Consider the following 18,399-nt stretch of genomic DNA (forward strand, 5'->3'; position numbering starts at 1 on the left):
TCCGGGACCGGTGACTATATGAAAGAAGTGAGGTCAGTCTCAACACGTCTCTCGGGTAACTATATATTGAAGGAGCGAAAAGACACTGATCTCAACAAGAAAACGCGCTAGTACTACAAGAGTGATTACTGCCGCGCTGACTCAAATTGAGGTGAAACACTACGTCATGTGACGTAGCTTCACCTGCTCCAATCGTCACGTGCGACATCTTAGAGCATCATCGCCTGATCCCAAAATTTAAATATACGGCGCTAGGCAACCGCCGGTTATGAATATATCAGTTAGCTCAATTTGCTAATTCGTACATACGGATATAGTGGATTGAGTTAGTAGTTACGGCTACGGAGCGTAACTGTAACGTTCAGATTAATCTGCATAAGGGCGTTTGGTGAAAAGCTACGCTTCAACTTGGGGAGTAATGGAGGCAATAGCCTCAAGGGAGGCTTTATTTTGCTCCTGATGACGTGAGCAAGCTCATTCAGCCCACAGCGAACAGATTTCCATCCTTGCCAGTTCTTTTGTAACTGAAGGTTCTTAATGATGGTCTCACTAAGCCAATTGCTCTCAAACGTAACAGCCCTCCGTCGTCTGCGGCAAATGGAGAGGTGGTGTAAGCATCAGGGCTTCCAACGGGCCGTACTACGGTCCGTACGAAGTGAACCGTAACGGTCACGTGTTCAGTACGAACGTGCCCAGTTCGTGAGCCGTACCGTACGTTTAATGATGCCCTAGGTACAGTACGTAGTACGGATTTTATTACCCTTTTAGGAAGTTTGTATAGGGGTTCTGGAGGGGTAGGAGGGCTCTAGCGAGCAGGAGGCCTGCAGGGAGCGTTTAGGGGGGCTTCTAGGGCTCTAATTGTAAGGCCAGGATGGCGCTTACGTGTAAGGCCGAGATGGCGCTTACGTGCGACAGGTATATATACTATTCTGCACCCGAAAATCAACGTTGGTTGATTATTCGCACCTTTTTGGTTGTATTGGCGTAGTGGTACAGAGCTCCGTCCTTACACTAATTAGCTAAAAGTTTTGTAAGGACGCTTAAATCTCTTTCTAAGGGTTTTAATCTATCTATCTGCAGTCTGTTGTCTTAAAAACGCCTATTATAGACTATTTTCTATTACAGAGTTATCTATCTACGCCTCTTGCCGCCTTACAGGCCTTATCTAGTCCTATCTGCTCTTGTTACTAAGGAGAACTAGTTATTTTAGTTATTTTATAGTTAATTAGACCTTAATCTTACGTCTTTAGAGACCTATAGTCTTAGCTGTTTTAACTAGAGTACAGTGTACTTTAATTAAATTGTACTACTTGTACAGATCACGTGAGCTGTAACAGTTACAATACGTACACCTACCTCTCCTCCTCCCTGTTGTACGAACGTACACAAAATCTCACCCGTACAGGCCTCAAAATCGCCCAATCGTACAGTACTGCGCCTCGTCGGAAGCCCCGGTAAGCACGCAGCTATGTAAGAAGCTGATGAAGTGAAGTGTATTGTGTTAAGTCTAAGTGCTCTGTTGAAGAGTATTTATTTACATCTACGATGGCAGGGGCAGTGCCATAGCAATGGCTAAGGGGCTATGTCGAAGGTAGTAGGAGCTATAGCGAAGGTAGAGGGGTCGTCGAGGCACAGGGAAGGAAGGTTTCTGCACCAGGAATGCGACATGCTCCACTGAAAGCTCTCCCGCAATCGCAGCTGGTACGAAATATGAATAGGAAATCGAGGGGTATCTTGATGGGGGTTAAATAGCTATAACAACCCACTTAAAGCTACTAAATGAGAGGAGATTAAGCAGCGGGTTATTCTCCTTAGCTTAGCTGAAGTCTTCTAGACCCCACTCAATTGGAAACACTACGCCGGTGTTAAGCTGAGAGTTCTCTAGATAAATCTTTGGTGAGGCCTCAGTACTAGCTCCGGGAGTGCCTTCTCAAGGGAGGTTCCTGCAGGAATGGGCCATGTCTGGCTTATCGATATCGTAGTTGGCCTCAGGCCTTCTTCATGAGCAGACAGTGTCTCGAAACAACAAGTCAGTGTTTCAGAGGTCGGCATCTAGTAACTCTCATACCCACGACGATGAACTCCGAGTGTCCTTCATATCTTTAATCAGAAAATGAAAGGCCCTTGCGGCAACAAGCCGCGTTATGGTGCCCAAGAACAACAAATCAGCCTTCACCATCCAGAATCCAGCATTTTCTCATACGCACAACAACGGACTCAGAAAGTCTTTGCATTCTAGTCATTGGCGAAGACATTGACTCGGGGGACTTGGGACAAGAATAGGGACATTATGGAATGAGCGGGAAGGCTTACCTCAGGCCAAAGCCGTTGATCATATTGAAGTATGAAGTTTTAAAGTAATGGTATTGGTTGATAGAGAAGAGCTAAAGGAGCAAACTATATACTGAGGGCGCTAGTGGCGCGCTGGCGGCACTTGTCGTCTATTAATAGTAAACAAAACAATAAGGGGATTGTATCTTCCAATAGATCACGCTTAGAGCATCAGCCTAGTGCCCCTATCAGGAACCGCTCGTCATGGGAAGGGCTCAGTGAAGTCGTGAAAATATTAATCGCGAACAGACGTTTGTGCTCTCACACGAGGAGATAGCTATTTAAGATCCACATCACTATTGCTCTGCTTGTCGAATTGATTCTTGCGAAAGATAAGTCTGGCCGAACCCTCCCGCAAAAGCAACCAAACACCATCTTCCCTTGCGCCAGCCTGAAGATGCGCGGCGAGGCACGAGCGTGTACATTGTACTTCTCCCCTCTCCGGACTGGTCTGTGCTCGCTGCGCACGGCACTTCGATCCTAAGTCAGAGCCACCAACGAAGCGCTGGGTTTCGTTTCATGGCGTAGGACCGGTGATGAAGTTTTAATTTGGAAGGAGAAAGATGGCAAAGGAGGCCGTATAAGGCCCAGTTAATCTGTCGCAAAAATACAGCATAATGCTAGGAATCATGCTCCACAACAAGTAAGCTATAAAATCCATCGAAGAGAGCGTGAAAGATATGCGAGCCATAGAAATATCCAAGTCCACTTCTGACAGGACATCAGGCCGGTCGCAGACCTTGAATTCAAGCGGGAATACGACATGGTCACAGGCAGAGCCACAGGCAAATCAAAAATTGCGGATACACCGGATTTACTAGACAAGGATACTGTTTGCCTCGACCCCAGATTTTAGTGGCGAATTATGCGATACGTTCTTGAAGGGGAGCCTCAAGCCCCCACTTGTGTTTGAAGACCGTGCCTTGGTAGCTCGGAGAGTCCGGATGCCTACGGACCAGGGTTTGTTGTTTCGAGATTTGCGAAGACATGTCCTTAAATCGGCCTGGCTTGCCTTGATGTTCCATGGTGTGGGTGTGGGTGCCACAAGGACCGCATTGATTCCTCGAAAGAACGGGGTCCGATTGTGAGGGCGGGGGGGCCACCTTACCCCGCCTCCGCATCCGCATGTCGTCCGAGATCGCGCATCTGTCTTACAATAGGCTTCACAGCTTCCTTTGAGCCGCTCGACACAATCAGGAACCTCCTCGGCCTTGGCTCCCATAACCCCAAGGTCCGGAACTCGAACCGCGTGCGCATGGCGCAAGTCGGTTAGCCTGATGTTCCCCGCGAGAGCTCTCACCAACAACTTCCTAAGCTCCACCTTTTAGACCGTCGTATCAACTCGGTCTCCCGTGTCAGTGTGATGTTATCCACTGGCCTAACACCTAACAGCGGCATTGCAACCCGGGAGACACCATCCGATGATGAAGGATTCCTGGGTGCCTCGTAGAAGGTGGCCTTTTGAGCCCCAACCCCGCAGTCGCCACGCCAGACCCTCAGCGATACAAGGACCCCTGGGTTGCCCTCCTGTACAGAATTCACCGGAATCCAAACCGATCATAATATCGAAATCGAAGACAACGACCACGAATCATGGCCATCGCCACGACCCAAAAAGCTGCCGTCAAAACTGGTGAGGGCGATACTGCAAAGGTCGAGGTCAAGTCCATTGAAGTCCCACAGCCAGCGCCCGATCAAATTCTCGTCAAAATTAACTACAGCGGCCTCTGTGCCTCTGATAAGTCCCTCCTGCATGACGAATGGGCTTTCTCAGGTGTGTCAATGCAGCCTCAAACGAAGGGCATCGCAGGCCACGAAGGTGCCGGTGTAGTCGTGGCCGTTGGATCTGACGTCAGGGATCTCTGGAAAGAAGGCGACCGAGCGGGCATCAAGTGGATTGCTAGTGTGTGCCGTAAGTGCGAGTTTTGCACCAACGGGGTCGACGAGTGCCATTGTCCGAAGCAGCTGAACAGTGGGTTCAGCATTGCGGGCACGTTTCAAGAATATGCGCTTACGGATGGGCGGTATGCGACTCGTTTGCCAGATGGCGTCAAGGACGAGGAAGCTGGACCGATTATGTGCGGCGGTGTGACGGCGTATGTAGCGTGCAAACGGAGCGCCGTGAAGCCCGGACAGTGGATTGTGTTGCCGGGTGCCGGTGGTGGTAAGTCATAAGCCCCCCGCGCAGGTGAAGCTGTGGAAAAGTACTGACCGGTTTTTGGACAGGACTCGGTCATCTAGCGGTGCAATATGCCAAAGCCATGGGCATGCGTGTCATAGCCGTGGACGGTGGTGACGCGAAACGAGACCTTTGCTTAAAGCTTGGAGCAGAGAAATTCATTGATTTCACCACCACCAAAGACATTCCTGCCGAAGTGACGAAAATCACAACATACGGTGCTCATGGTGTCGTTGTGACCGCAGCCACCAAGGCTGGCTATGAGATAGCGCCTAGCTTCCTTCGACCTGGAGGAACTATGGTCTGCGTAGGTTTACCGAAAGATGGCTCGATCATCGCGGGTGCGCCGCCGATCGTAATGTGTTTGAGAAAGTTGAACGTGGTGGGCAGTGTTGTTGGAACATTGAAGGACGTCGAAGAGGTCAGTTTAGAGTTGAGATCCCTGATGGAAGCAAGGTGACTAATCATACACACGTTTAGGCTCTCGACTTCACCGCTCGCGGTCTCGTGCGTCCGATATTAACGCATGGTGGACTGGAAGACATCAACAGGTTGTGCGAAGAAATGAATGCTGGAAAGCTTGCAGGGCGGGCTGTAATTAAGATTGCGGCGTAAAGAGCCCTGGTGTGATCTTGAACTATAAGAACTTTCCATGCTTTCGCTTCCAGTTGACTTTTTTACGGCGTGACCTCGAACAATCTACCCCGGGTGAGTTTGAACGACGGAATTCCAGGCGCTAGAACCGGCCGTCGCAGTCCATCTCCGCGCGCCCGAACCAGCTATCCGATGTCCTCTCGTTCAATTAGCCCTCGGGTCGCTCTCCTCTTGGCCCAGAAAGCAACGATGCTAACTTGGCACCCGACGATTGAAAGAATTGCGACGAACTGTGATAGGTTATTTGAATCAAGAGCAAGCGACTATTACTCTCTTACCCGTGGAACTACCTCGAACGGCGCTAAATAAACGTCTGAACTTGTTCCCCATGACGACGGCATGGAGACATTGTGCGCTGGCAATAAATGGGTTATATGATAACTTCTCGTCATGATAATGCGAAACCTGCCAGGTAGCGTCTGAACATCCCTCGATGTCCTGCCTTTATGATCAAGGAGTCAGAACGACTTTCGCGGCAATATGACCTTTTCGCTGTCGCTCCGGCCAGGCTAGCCTCGAGGCTTTTTTTATGTCTTTTCTCGAACTAGGATCCTGTGTGGACTCGAGATGACTATAGCACGACCTCAGCACTGATTGCAGTGATGACGCCGCCCTACATAGATGGCACAACAGCAGGCCTGAATTTGCAAATGCCACAGATGGGACCCTCCACCTATCCCACTCAGTCCACTACGTTCCCAAGACACTCTCGGGCCTTCAGCAACTCTCGTTAACTTTGAACTAATTACCTTCTACACCTGCTTTCGCAATATCATGGGCAAGGTGAGATACATGGATCCCCCTTACTTATTCTCATGGAAGTCGCATCTAACGGCGGTTGCAGGATCGATAGTGTGCCCTTACTCGAGCGAAAAGCATTTTGTTTCAGTGATCAGACACAAGAGAAGAAGATCTAGAGTAGCAGAAGAAGAGTAAAGGAGCAAGCGACTCAAAGGATTACCCCTAACGATAGTGAGAATAGTTTCGCTCACGGCAGTCCGGGAATACGGTTCCTTCTCATGAAAACTTCCAAGCCTCGTCGTGGACAAGTCAGCGTGGAGATACTTCTCAAGTTTCGGGCAATGGAGTATATACACATCAACCCTGCTTGTCACCAAAACGTCGCCAATCATGCCCAAACATGACATGACATGTTCGTTGACCCGTACTTTGATATTATTCCTCAACAACATATTGGCCACCAGACCATCTCCACCAATATACACGATGGTAGGACGACGATATACGCTGACGTCGAGCGTGCGACGGAAATCCGGGGAAAGATCCTAGCCAACCCTGCGCACATGCGCTCGGCTACGAGTATCCCGTGTGAAATATTCCGAACACCCACTATATTTATATTAATCCGAATGTCCAACCCGGTACTGAGTGAACCACCAATGTGAAAGGATTTTCCGTCCACAACGGCTATATCTTAAGTCAAACTAGGCAAAATAATATCGAAATAATAACAAAACATCAGCTTCACCAACCACCTGCCAACCAGATGCCATCTTGTACGGTAAGGAAACTCAATTGAAGCCTCGGCGAACTGGATTACATTCCGCAAAATACCTAGTGGCACCTTCGCACTCAAAAGAAACCAAGATATTCCGTGACATGGGAGATTAATCGCACCGTATGACCTGATATTTGGGAGGTTAGCTCACCATGTTCCGTGTCTCATGAGGCTAGCAGTCTCCTTTTACTATGATGCGTCCAAGAGGCTCTCTAACTCGGCGGATTTATGCAAGGACGGTAAGTAGCATTCTCGGATTCGTAACTGGAAGATTTGGTAGCGAAAATGCAAGTGATATAAGAACCGCTCTTCTCGACCCCGAGTCTCCCCATTTCTGCGCGAAGAACACCTCACACAATTTACCCTTTCGTGTTTTTACTTTTGCCTATTCACACCATGCACTCTCTCATCTCCGCTGTGGCTCTAGCAGGGTGTGTTTCTCTGCTCCCATTCGCTACCGCACACGGCTTTGTCCGAGGAGTCACGGACAAAGGAGTATGGACCGCTGGTGCTGATCCTGTCTGGTATTACTACCCAGCTGGGACTGCACCTGTAACAGCGGGGTGGGATGCGCTTAACCAGGACAACGGTTTCGTAGCCCCAGATTCGTATGGAACCTCCAATATCGCCTGCCACAGGAGCGCCACTGCCGGGAAAGCATATGTCAACGTCAATGCTGGCGATACTATTACATTTTACTGGAACACGTGGCCGGATAGCCACAAGGGCCCAATAATCAATTACATCGCGCCTTGTAATGGTATGGTAGTAACTCTGGTCTTGTTTCTTGATCATGGCCATCGAGAGCTGATTTTCCAGGTGAATGTACAACCGCATCCGCAGGAGACCTGAAATGGACCAAGATATCCCAAGGCGGTTTCATCTCCGGGAGTGCTCCAGGCACGTGGGTTACTGATGTGATGATGCAAAACAACTTCACCTCCACCACTGTAATTCCTCCCAAGCTGAAGGCTGGTAACTATGTCATTCGACACGAGATCATCGCCCTGCATGGAGCCCAGAATGCCAACGGTGCGCAAAATTATCCCCAGTGCTTGAATTTGAAGGTCGGTGGCAGTGGCAGCGTGGCACCTCCGACGGGTACTGCGGGGACAGCCTTGTATAGGAGCACGGATGTGGGGATTGTGTTTAATTTGTATACGAGCTTTTCGAGCTATCCCATCCCAGGTCCAGCTCTTTGGACGGGGGCGAATTGATTGGGAATGTCTTAAGGCACACGCCCTACATGGTAGATAACTTGTTGAATCGTGCACTGAAGATATTACTCCTACTTGAATGCTATGGGTAGAGCTGTGGAGCTTTTTGGGAGCGCACAGATTATTACGGACTGAGTTGAAGGAACAGCTCAGCTATATACGGTAGGTACGATACAATAGAGCATTGGAGCGCCAAGGATCAGGTCGTGAAAGTAAAACTAGGGCTGAGACAGGAATAGCGTCAATGTGACTTTCACAGGACGCGGCATCATACGAAAGCGAGCAGGTGAAGGAGGTTAGAGAGTTCCGTAATCACAATCGAAAATGAGATCATTTGGCGCAGGTGATATTGAACATCTTTGGAAAAAAAAAAAAAAGTCTCCTGGAAGTCGTTGGTAATTGGTCCGCCCTGCCTCCGAGAGCCTGGCTCAATGGGCCTGATGTTGCGCCTGGATTATGACAAGCCGCTAGATCGCCTCCCAGCTCTTTACTTTCAAGACTTCCTCCTTTTCGTCTGTAAAGTCTTAGAGGCCTAATTCGCCGAGCCCACGAATTACTAATTGAGCAGGTCTAACTTCGTGGAACAGAGTAGATTCGACGATTATCCAAAAGAAACACCAATAGTACGGTATAAGTCTCTGCCACAAGGCGGAGAACGATAATTGGAGGTATAGAAGCTAAACTAAGTGAAGAACGTGGTAGCCGATAAGGAACTCTTGGGGAACGATGCTGATGTATACAAGCAGATTAACAAAACCACATTCATCGCGGAGGATCTTAGCTGCTACTCCATTTCGTGATGATACCGGAGATGGACCCTCCTTGACGGTGTCGCTATCCCGAACCCCTACTACTAGTGGAGAAAAGTAGACCCTCAGGCGCCAAATTGAGCTATGGCTGAGTCGAGCTTGGACGGCGGTACGGCTTGATTAAGTGGTCTCGGATTGGTGTCGCCTCCTGATGGAAGACTCTAGTACGCTAGCGTCTCGGGAGTCGACATTCGGAACGCTACTTATTCATGAGTTGTCCCCTCACTTAGTGGGTGGGACAGCTGCCGTAGGTGGACAAGACCCATAATACACCTTTTGAGGGGCGGTCCGCGGTGTCATCTCGATCCATGATGGTGGAGGGGAAATGGGTCAAACAGTGTCGTGGTGTGGCATGCCCAGTTCGTCCTCCGAGAGGTTGGGCCCATATCGATCCGTGAAAAGAACAGGAGGATCTATTCTGACGGCGCAATAGTGTAGCATACACAGCTCACTGTTGGGGGGGATATGGGTCCTTGGCTGCAAGTGAACTTTAGTTTTAAGACTGACGACTAGGGAGGGCGGTTCAGAATCCTGCATTCTCCCACTCCGTAATCTCTTCGCCGATTCCTCCACTGCTGGCGGTACCGCTGTCGCTCTTCCGCCACTCAAAATTCTCCCACTTCCACTACCCACACTACCTACTGACTCAGGTACGTAGGCGTTATCTCATATAAGATTACGTTGGCGGGAGAGAACGACTCCAATTAAGTTGTAGTACAGTAGAGGAGAACTTCAGCCAAGCCAGACCGACGACGCAAGCGATGGGAGGGGAAGTCGGATGGGTATGAGCTGTCGTCGAGACCTTCGCTGCGCGACGTCCTAAAAGCTGTGTTTCGGCACTTAGAGGGATCTAGGCCTCCAGGGAGTCGGCCTTGAGCGGTGCGATGGTAAAATAAAGAGATCTTGAGACACACGAGGAGTTGTGGCAGCTGGCTCAGGCGAGCTAAGCTAGCGTTACTCAAGCGCCTCGGCGAGAAGCTTACTTGTACATGGTTCCGTTTCTTCCTTCCTCCGACCGTGAATGGAATGTGGGTTTACCAGACGAGGGAATGAAATTTGTTGGAAGGCTATTGCTGTAGACTTTGGAGATACCGGTCAGTCTGTAGATGTAGCTAGCAAGGAGGCTGGCAAGAATCCACCAAGAGGAGGTCGCATGGCGATGATGTCATGCGGCGGGATAGGCGTTTGGACTATACCAGACCTACCAATGCTGATGAGAGTCTTAAGGACATTACCTTAAGTGCTTTCGACAAGTCAACACACTGATAGATCTCAATCACCATACCCCGGATCTAAGGCAGCCGTACCGAAGAGCCTGGGAGTTAATTTACTCAGGGGTAGGGACTTCGCCATTCTTCGGTCTTTTGAATCGAGACTTCGATGGCGGTGGCCATGGATGAGCCATGTACATGAACTCGGTTTCCATTTCGAACCAACCAAGTCTTCGAGAATACAGCAAGGTCCAATTAGGGTAGTCGCCGCTCCTAATCGTTCACTGTAGTTTGCAGTGTAGGAGATCCCGGTCCGATCATCTTCCCATGGCTCAGGTCGTGAGCTGGAACGATTCAATGTTCCAAACTTCTTGAACCAAATCAGTAGCAGTAATTCTCTTTCGGCGCCTTTCTTCGAGCATTCGCGTTACCAGGGCGTAACGAGGTGGAATCTCGATGGCCTTAATGTGGCGGATCCAAGAGGACATCTCTTCTCGTACCCTCTCATCCTCAGCAAGACGATATATTGCCCATCCCATTTCCTCTGGAAGCGAAATCAAGGCCAAGACAAACAGCATTGTGATCCCAAATGCCCAAATATCGCCGGGGTGCCCACGGATACCTCCGGTGACGTATTCGGGAGCGATGAAACGTGGAGTGCCGCCGCTATGGACAACACCTGTTCTGGTAGCTTGTCCAAAGTCGCACAGAATGGCTTTCTTGCCGTTATCACCTAGAAGAATATTCTGGGGCTTGATGTCACAGTGCGAAATACCCTCCCCATGGATGTATTGAAGGGCACTGCTGATGTCGTGCCAGACTCGATACTGGACCTCCTGCGAGAGTGTTGACATTCCGGCTTCGTCAACGCCCTTGGCTAGATCGGGGCCTACATACTCAAGCTCGAGTCGTAGGTCGCGGGCATCGTAGTAGACGAGGCTGACTACGTGGGGATGCTGGAGCTTACTTAGGATGTCACACTCGTTTCTCCACTCCCTAGCGGTGCTCTCTGCGGATGGTCTTCGAGCAGTCTTCACGGCAGTCACGATGCCATCGCGCTTGCCCCTATGGACTATAGTGCGGACGGTTTCACCAACAGTTTCGTGCAAGACAGGAGCTTTTGGCCTAGATGGCGGATTCCACGTGAGTTCTGGTGGGCTTGGCAGTGTTATGTGTCGAGGAGCAGCAGATTTGCCAGCCGCCTTGCGTGGCGTGAGTTCGGGGGTCTTTGTATTGACTTCCGATTCGGGTCTTGGGTGGTGATAACCCTGGGCTCTTCCCCTTGAACTTGCTTTTCCTTTTGCCGTTAGCTTTTTATCGGCCCGGGAAGTAGATGCACGCGAGGCGCAGGAGGTATTTTCGGTGCTGAGCTTGGTTATTTGTCGTAGCCGCAGCGACCGGCGAGGAGAGGGTGCGGGATCGTGCAGTGAGGGTTCCACCAGAGCATTGAATTGCTCCATGCTTGATGGAAGCCGAACTTCAAATGCGAGTGCTTTGCTGATTTGCAGGCGCCAATTACCGCATGCAAGCCGGAAGTGGTCGCCCGGTAAAATTGTATGCATTATGTCCCGCGATTCTACAGACCAAGCGCGAAAGGAAGTGGAGCCAGAGACATTGTGCACCTCCACGTGATGGTTATCGGGGTCTGGGTAGATGATGGCGTGGTGCAGGTTGATATAGTCCTGGTCTTTCCCAAGCTCTTGAAGCCTCACATGGCTACTTGGATCCGATCCAATGACGAATCTGTGCGTATGTCGGTCCTGGTAGAGCGATATGGAAGACACATCGTGGGTATGTAGAGTTTGTGGAAGGGGTGACGCCAGTTGGGATGAGATTGCATTCCTGCGGTGGTGTTCGCGGACGGTAACAATAGCAGAGGCAGACAAGGGAATAAGGACGGCACGAACAAGGGGTTCCTCATTGTCCATAGTGATGGTACGGTGAAACCACGTGCAGTGAAGACAATCGTGCATCAGAACATGATTGTTCGCCAGGATGTGGGGTGCGGGGCCGTGTGGGGTGGTGTGGCTGTGGCTATGGCCTGCGTCCACATGGGTGCTTCCGCCGCCCGTAGCTAGTCGCTTGTTTGGTCAGGGCAGCAATGCTCGGCATGCAGCGAGACCTCACATTCGAATTCTCAAAGTACCTCAGCGGCCTCACTACCTCACCGTGACTTTCACCAACAACATCACCCCATCCCCCATCCCATCGCGAAACCACATTATCCATCAACCACGTCCGCTGCACTTGTCATGGCCAATGCAATCGCGGCACCTTATCGGCCCCCCAGCCCATCAGCCTCGCCGCCATCCTCGCCCACATCCTCGCCCACAGCCAACCTGAAGCAGTCCGCCGGCACACAACCGGCCACGGCCTTCGCCGACAAATGCGCATTATCTGATCACTACCTCGCCGAGTGGGAGGTGCGCTACAACCGGCGGTCGATTCCCCTCATGCCCAGCTGGGGTTTCGAGCGTCTCGTTGCCAGCGTGGTGGAGCAAATGGCGGCCGTGGGTGGCATTGAGGGCGTCGAGGCCGAAGTTGCGCGTCGCATGCAGCACGAAACTGACCGCCTAGAAGACGAGATGGATGGATCCAAGCTGGATCTCTTCCTTACCCCGCCGTCTGCGCTCCCAAGTGAACTACCGCCGCTGCTCTCCAACATTCGCGAAACCACGGTCCAGGGCCATGCGCAGTTTGTCATTACTGCTCTTTCCCTTCTTCGACGCTGCTTTAGCGACAGGGGACCTGCAACGCCGCCGAAGAAGCCGACCCGACCAAAGGCCGCGGCTAGACAAGCCAATGCTGCCCCGCGCACCACCAGGAAGAGGCGGAGCGACAGTCCTCCTACAATTCCTACCCTGCGGCGCAGCAGTCGAGTCGAAAAAAAGAAGAAACTCTCCAAGTGAGTAACAAGGTCGCAGAAACTTGCGTAACCCTAATGCGTTACCCAGATCGTCGCCTTGACAGAAGAATCAAAATCGAGCACCATCCTGCGCATTCAAGCGATCATCCACGAACCGAACGATCACGAATCACACTAGCAATGCCTTCTGGATTTATATTAGTTCAGAACCGGACACCTCGTGCAATAGTGCCCGTCGATAATTCACGCCGACCGCCGCTCCAGGCTATCATTCCTTCCGCATCTTAGTTCAGCATAGACGATGGAAACTCGTGGAAGATAACCCAGGAGGACACTAGCCTTGTAATGACCGCCCGGGACATATCACGTTTGGGGAAGGGCGACATATCGTTGCATGCTACAAATTGATGGGCGAGGAAAGCGAAAATCCGTTCCGTGGATTTTCTCCACTTGCGACCCTCACCATTCTCACCACATCTCCCACCACATTGCATCCACTACCTCTCCAACCAGCTCACCTGAGAAGGGTTCCCGTTATGTGAACATTTTATTAACGTAGGCATCGAAATGGGGGTCGTCACACCTACGGTCCATTACGAGGAAGTGTAACTCGTGCCATAGATGAATACATATACTGTTCTGCTCCTGTTCACGACCCATCTCACCAATGGTTCGTGCCTCTTCCTGTCTACATTCATTCTCATTCTTGTCTTCTTTTGAGTCGGTCTTCTCTCCGAGGTTGGCGGTTTCTCCGCGTATTGATTGGTCGGCGGCGATTCTGACTAAGCAGCCTACACATCAGAGTTGCTGGTTTTCCGCAAGCGTTTTCCGTTCAGGCGGCCTAGGTAGCGGTACCGTAGTTTCATTAAATATTAAAAAAAATTCCTGAACTAGCAGTGAACACATAAGTTAGCACGGGTACAGCAAGCAAGGTGCGGCCGTCGACTTGACCTTACGACAACCTGGAAATTCTTGTCAAACCAGGGCCGATTGAGATCACGTCAAGGAGAGAAAGCTATGTATTCTTAGTAAATGGTGGCAGTATGTTAGGGTGAGATAACCAAACCAATTCGCTTAAATCGAGTTAGGGCAAGAGCATAGCGTCCTCAGCAGCAGTTGCACAGACTAGTCCGTTCCGCAGCATGCAGTGCAGCAAACCATTGTGTAGCATCTTCCTTAATGCATTAGATGCTTTGCAATGGACCCTAGTTTTCCGGAGAAGGAGCCTACTCCGAACTCTCATTGAAACTCAGTTTGGAAGCCGCTTAGTCATCGCACCTAACCTCTACCTTGCTGTGAACTTCCACTCTTCCACATCATTTCGTTCGGCTGCTTGCACAAAATCGTATTTGGTATCGCTCAGAGAATCAGGAGATAAGGTAACATCACTCTATGAAAAGTGTTACAATACAATACCACCAGGCGCCAATTTCTATTCCTATAACTTATCTCGTGATCTGACGACCTCGTCACGAGGCTTTTGAAGTCCTGCCTTCCAAGATATCTACATGCAAGCTTACCTGGGCACGCGATGCTCATTTTGCCCACATTTCTATCGGGTATGGAGGGGTTGCCTATTTTCTTGCGGTGTTGCCTTACATTTGTGAATATCGAATAGCGAATAGCGGCACCCACCATCCGACTCTCGACATGGGACGCACGAGGCAAGGACACGAGCCAACGGCTGGACGAACATGTGTTCACAAGAATCCACAATCCTAATTATAGAGAATCTTTTTTTGTGCTCAGGGAATGGCCTCGCGAATCTTCATTCACGAGAATGAGATGATGGTCTTCATCGTATCGCCATGGCGCCAAGCACGAGTGGACACCATTTAGTTTGAATTGGTGCTATGCATCCTAATTATAATCACCTTTGAACTCTCGAACTGGGATATTTAATCCCGCTGATTGACCATGGCAACTCACCCCCCCAAAAGCCAGATCAACAACACATCACCTTTTTAACTTTACTTCCTTCAGACCTCAACTTCACTACTTCATCGATTCATATCAACAAAATGGTTTTCGCACCTCTCTTCCTCCTCTCACTTCTAGCTACCGCGTCCCCTCTCGACCGTCGCAGCTGCGCCATCGAGGTCCCATCCTACATCGGCTGGGCAGACTCCGATATGGTTGACTATAACTTTTTTCCCAAAGCTGGCAACACCGACATCCTCGCTAGCAAATACACCGGCCCACAGTGGACCCAATGGAGAGACACTCTCCTTGAATTCAACATCCCCCAAGGATCATGGGGCTGCCAGCTAGAGATGTACTTCGAAAAAGGCTTCGGCCTGGTTTTCAGAGATCATCCGTATGGCCCTGTGAAGACGGATGTATGGAACGTCGATGGAAATGTCCCTCGCAATCCGTTTAATTACACTCTGACCTGGAATACTGCGCCAAGTACGACGAGCTTGTTTGGGACCACAGGCGATATCGAGTTGCCGCCGCAGCCGACGCCTGGCTATTCGCAGGATGTCAAGAAGGTTATCAATTCGGCGCCTTGCAAGGAGAAGATGACGTATAGACTTAGGGTGCCAGCGGAGGTTACTAACGGAGGAGTACGCATGTACCAGACAAACGGACATCCGTTTGGTGGGTGGAGAATCGTGCATAATTGTTAGTTTTTGGAAGAGGTGGGGAGATTTGGTAGACCGGAAGATGGAAGTTTGATTTCGTTTCTTTGGGAGTGAAGGCAGGTGGATTTGATTGTGTTATTTAGCAGTTTCTTAACTATGTATTTGTTGTGTCTCTAGTATTTCTCTTACATTCGATCTCTAAATGCACTTTTCTTTAATTTTGATTCATTTCCCGCTAGTCTTTCCGGGAAATAGGGGACAGTTCCATTGCAGTGGATCAAAATATTCGTTCTCGTAGAAGATGCTTACACTATCCGTCTAAAATATCCTAACTCGCTAATTGCCATGCACGACATTTTGAAGCAATTATTTTCAAGAAAGAACAGCCAGAGATCTTCTTGATAGCCCATTCAAAAGCCATTTGGAGTTCTCACTGATACTGCAGCCTTAACTTCCGTGAGGCTCGTTCCTCCCTCCAGACATTGCCTGGTTGGCTCACCATAATTTTGACGTATGTATAGTTAACATAAGGGCCCTACATTCCCGATACATATCGTGATGCTAGTATTGCTATCCACGCCACCATTTAAGGCTCCATAGCGGAGGTCGTTTTAGTGGATGACACTTCAGTATGAGGAATTACGTCGCCACTACCTTCGGGTCGACTAGGTTCAATATAGGTTTCCGTCCAGTAGGCATCACTTCTTAAGATAGTGGCTGCAATGGAAAGCTTTCTCATTCCTCTTCTTCTAGGGCTCATTTGCTACAGAGTGATCTGCTATAGAGAAGGCGAGAGTCTGGAGTATTGTGCATGAGGCAAAGGCGTATTCATAAAGACACATCGCACAGTGGCATCTGCCTTTCCTCACTCATAAATTTATTCATTTTGGGTGCTAAACTGAATAAAAAGACGATCTAACAGGTGTATAAGATTGTATTGGAGAAGTTTTCATTTCTTTCCGTTCCGCTCCAGCTTACCATTCTTCAAGCTTGAAAGATACTCTTGTCGTTTTAAATATCCCTTACCTTTCCTATCTCATCCTCAGTCAAAGTTTGATTGAAAGCACTCATGTTACAATAAATAGGAGGAGGTGCAGGGCTTCGATTGGGGAGAAGGAAAGAAACAACAAACTTTTCAAAATAGTTTCGACGATGCCAAGGACAAGAAAATAAAAGATTCTGCATCCATGGCACAGAATTCTCACTCACTAGTACAAGCGTGACTAAATTTCCACCTGGTCATCCACCGAATCTACTATTCAATAAGGAGAGTGGTAGGTGTTACAATGGTCGGGAAGACAATTGCTTCACGGCAAATTGGAAGGAGATAAAAGTCGGTTTGTGAGAGCGCAATCCATGTCAGGGCGGGTACATCGAATGAATGCTCTGGATTTTGGCCGATGTAGGGGTTCCCTAGCATACATTACTGACCAACTGACTACTAGAGAGTTAAAACCACGACCTTCCTATAATCACAGCCCTAGATTCCTAAAAGTATTTTTTCAATAGCAGACAATACAGTTACTCGACTTTAAGAAGATTGCTGGTGACATCTTGTGCTGATTCAGTCAATGACTTCAAGGCACTCATGCACACCTGTCTTATGCCAGAAAAGTTACCGTCGCCCTCTGATTTGCATTTGGCCCCTGCCATTATCATACCCCTTCCTACTATCCTCACACCCTTAGCTACTATTCTTACAACCCCCATGATTGCAACTAGCGCCTTGCTAAGACTGCGTTCATGCAGTAATAGTTAAACTGTTAAAGTTTCTCTAGACCTTTAAAACTTTCCTACTCTTTACGTTTTAGTGTTACAAAGATACTTCTAACAACAATAAGTACTTTACTATAATATAAAATAATTAGTCTAAATTACGTTAGCTACTTAAAATTATCTATCTTAAGTAGCTTCTAAAGTTTATAGTTCTTAGTAAGATGTTATAGCAGTAGAAACGCAACTAACTTTAATAGTAACTATTATTATTAATCTTTAAGTTTTAACATTTAATAATTACAATAACGTACTTTACAGGCAAGTTGCTTACACCTCTAAGTTACTTACTTTTACTAAGACTCTACTAAACTACTCTTTCTACACTAATATATTTCTAATAACACTACTTAAATGTGCTAGAAAAACATTAGATATAGCTTATACTTTAAGTTTTTAAATAAAACATAACACTTTTAAAGTAATATACTATAGCTATATATAAAGTTCTTTTAAAATATAATAAATAACTAATATACTAAATAACTTTTATAAGCTAATTTTATAGCTAACTTATAAAAGCTAGGTAATAATAAAAAGTAAGTAATTATTAAGTATATACTTAAGCTATATATATAAAAAAATTCTTTTAGGTAGTAACTATAGCTAACATAGCTAATTTTTTATACACTAAGTAAAATCTAGGCTATATTAGCATAAACTAGCTTAGTATGTTTATAAAGCATTATCTAAAGTTTAAAGTAAGGTTTTAAGTATAAGTATAGTTAGTAAATATCTAGCTTATTATAAAACTTATTTTATTAAAGTTATATATATTATTATTTTAAATACTATACTTGGCTTTAATACTTTTTATAAAGCTAAACTAGCTTTAAATTACTTTAAAACTTTTATAAAAAGCTTTTTTATAGTTATATATATACTTAAACTTTACTTTAAGCTTTAAATAACGCGTTATAAATATACTAAGCTAGTTTATGCTAATATAGCCTAAATTTTACTTAGCGTGTAAAGAGTTAGCTATATTAGTTATAACTACTAGCTAAAAGAAAAATTCTTATATATATAGCTTAAGTATATACTTAATAATTACTTACTTTTTATTATTACTTAGCTTTTATAAGTTAGCTATAAAATTATCTTATAAAAGTTATTTAGTATGTTAATGTACTTTACAGGCAAGTTACTTACACACCTAAGTTGCTTACTTTTACTAAAACTTTACTAAACTACTTTTTTTACACTAATGCATTTCTAATAATACTACTTAAACATATTAAAAAAATGTTAAATA

At 47.6% G+C, this 18,399-nt stretch overlaps 8 protein-coding genes across 8 annotated transcripts; 4 read left to right on the forward strand and 4 right to left on the reverse strand.

Annotated features, from left to right (window-relative positions):
- Positions 1–237: 237 nt before the first annotated feature.
- Positions 238–2,255, reverse strand: BDR25DRAFT_361677 (uncharacterized protein; the record flags this gene model as incomplete). The annotated part of the gene is made up of 12 exons (XM_033696460.1): positions 238–251; positions 310–352; positions 409–456; positions 488–805; positions 883–901; positions 936–1,005; positions 1,398–1,507; positions 1,545–1,733; positions 1,842–1,870; positions 1,912–2,016; positions 2,069–2,170; positions 2,208–2,255. 12 exons carry the CDS (start codon positions 2,253–2,255, stop codon positions 238–240), a joined length of 1,095 nt encoding a protein of 364 aa, XP_033541246.1.
- A 1,669-nt stretch (positions 2,256–3,924) lies between these two features.
- On the forward strand, positions 3,925–5,125 carry BDR25DRAFT_242745 (alcohol dehydrogenase; the record flags this gene model as incomplete). Its single annotated transcript, XM_033685791.1, has 3 exons — positions 3,925–4,495; positions 4,558–4,931; positions 4,991–5,125. The coding sequence occupies 3 exons, from the start codon at positions 3,925–3,927 to the stop codon at positions 5,123–5,125; spliced, it is 1,080 nt and encodes a 359-aa protein (XP_033541247.1).
- An 842-nt stretch (positions 5,126–5,967) lies between these two features.
- Positions 5,968–7,015, reverse strand: BDR25DRAFT_361680 (uncharacterized protein; the record flags this gene model as incomplete). Its single annotated transcript, XM_033696461.1, has 5 exons — positions 5,968–5,992; positions 6,029–6,412; positions 6,469–6,549; positions 6,643–6,829; positions 6,901–7,015. The coding sequence occupies 5 exons, from the start codon at positions 7,013–7,015 to the stop codon at positions 5,968–5,970; spliced, it is 792 nt and encodes a 263-aa protein (XP_033541248.1).
- Positions 6,888–8,093, forward strand: BDR25DRAFT_381198 (endoglucanase IV). The gene is made up of 2 exons (XM_033697698.1): positions 6,888–7,443; positions 7,503–8,093. The coding sequence occupies exons 1-2, from the start codon at positions 7,080–7,082 to the stop codon at positions 7,898–7,900; spliced, it is 762 nt and encodes a 253-aa protein (XP_033541249.1). The 5' UTR covers positions 6,888–7,079; the 3' UTR covers positions 7,901–8,093.
- On the reverse strand, positions 7,926–12,149 carry BDR25DRAFT_361682 (uncharacterized protein; the record flags this gene model as incomplete). Its single annotated transcript, XM_033696462.1, has 18 exons — positions 7,926–7,940; positions 7,976–8,031; positions 8,076–8,118; positions 8,175–8,349; positions 8,401–8,432; positions 8,476–8,538; positions 8,596–8,824; positions 8,870–8,911; positions 8,936–9,009; positions 9,046–9,122; positions 9,162–9,350; positions 9,406–9,559; positions 9,624–9,666; positions 9,693–9,789; positions 9,849–9,944; positions 9,990–10,251; positions 10,289–12,001; positions 12,048–12,149. 18 exons carry the CDS (start codon positions 12,147–12,149, stop codon positions 7,926–7,928), a joined length of 3,462 nt encoding a protein of 1,153 aa, XP_033541250.1.
- On the forward strand, positions 12,073–13,170 carry BDR25DRAFT_97031 (uncharacterized protein). The gene is made up of 2 exons (XM_033699316.1): positions 12,073–12,825; positions 12,875–13,170. The coding sequence occupies exons 1-2, from the start codon at positions 12,173–12,175 to the stop codon at positions 12,885–12,887; spliced, it is 666 nt and encodes a 221-aa protein (XP_033541251.1). The 5' UTR covers positions 12,073–12,172; the 3' UTR covers positions 12,888–13,170.
- A 1,206-nt stretch (positions 13,171–14,376) lies between these two features.
- On the forward strand, positions 14,377–15,492 carry BDR25DRAFT_307232 (uncharacterized protein). The gene has a single exon (XM_033690803.1). The coding sequence runs from the start codon at positions 14,808–14,810 to the stop codon at positions 15,414–15,416; it is 609 nt and encodes a 202-aa protein (XP_033541252.1). The 5' UTR covers positions 14,377–14,807; the 3' UTR covers positions 15,417–15,492.
- A 465-nt stretch (positions 15,493–15,957) lies between these two features.
- Positions 15,958–17,030, reverse strand: BDR25DRAFT_361684 (uncharacterized protein; the record flags this gene model as incomplete). The annotated part of the gene is made up of 8 exons (XM_033696463.1): positions 15,958–16,101; positions 16,139–16,168; positions 16,212–16,286; positions 16,398–16,470; positions 16,500–16,550; positions 16,577–16,606; positions 16,683–16,837; positions 16,902–17,030. The coding sequence occupies 8 exons, from the start codon at positions 17,028–17,030 to the stop codon at positions 15,958–15,960; spliced, it is 687 nt and encodes a 228-aa protein (XP_033541253.1).
- Positions 17,031–18,399: the final 1,369 nt, after the last annotated feature.

This window comes from Lindgomyces ingoldianus (genome assembly GCF_010093535.1).
Source record: "Lindgomyces ingoldianus strain ATCC 200398 unplaced genomic scaffold BDR25scaffold_46, whole genome shotgun sequence".
Lineage (NCBI taxonomy): Eukaryota > Fungi > Ascomycota > Dothideomycetes > Pleosporales > Lindgomycetaceae > Lindgomyces > Lindgomyces ingoldianus.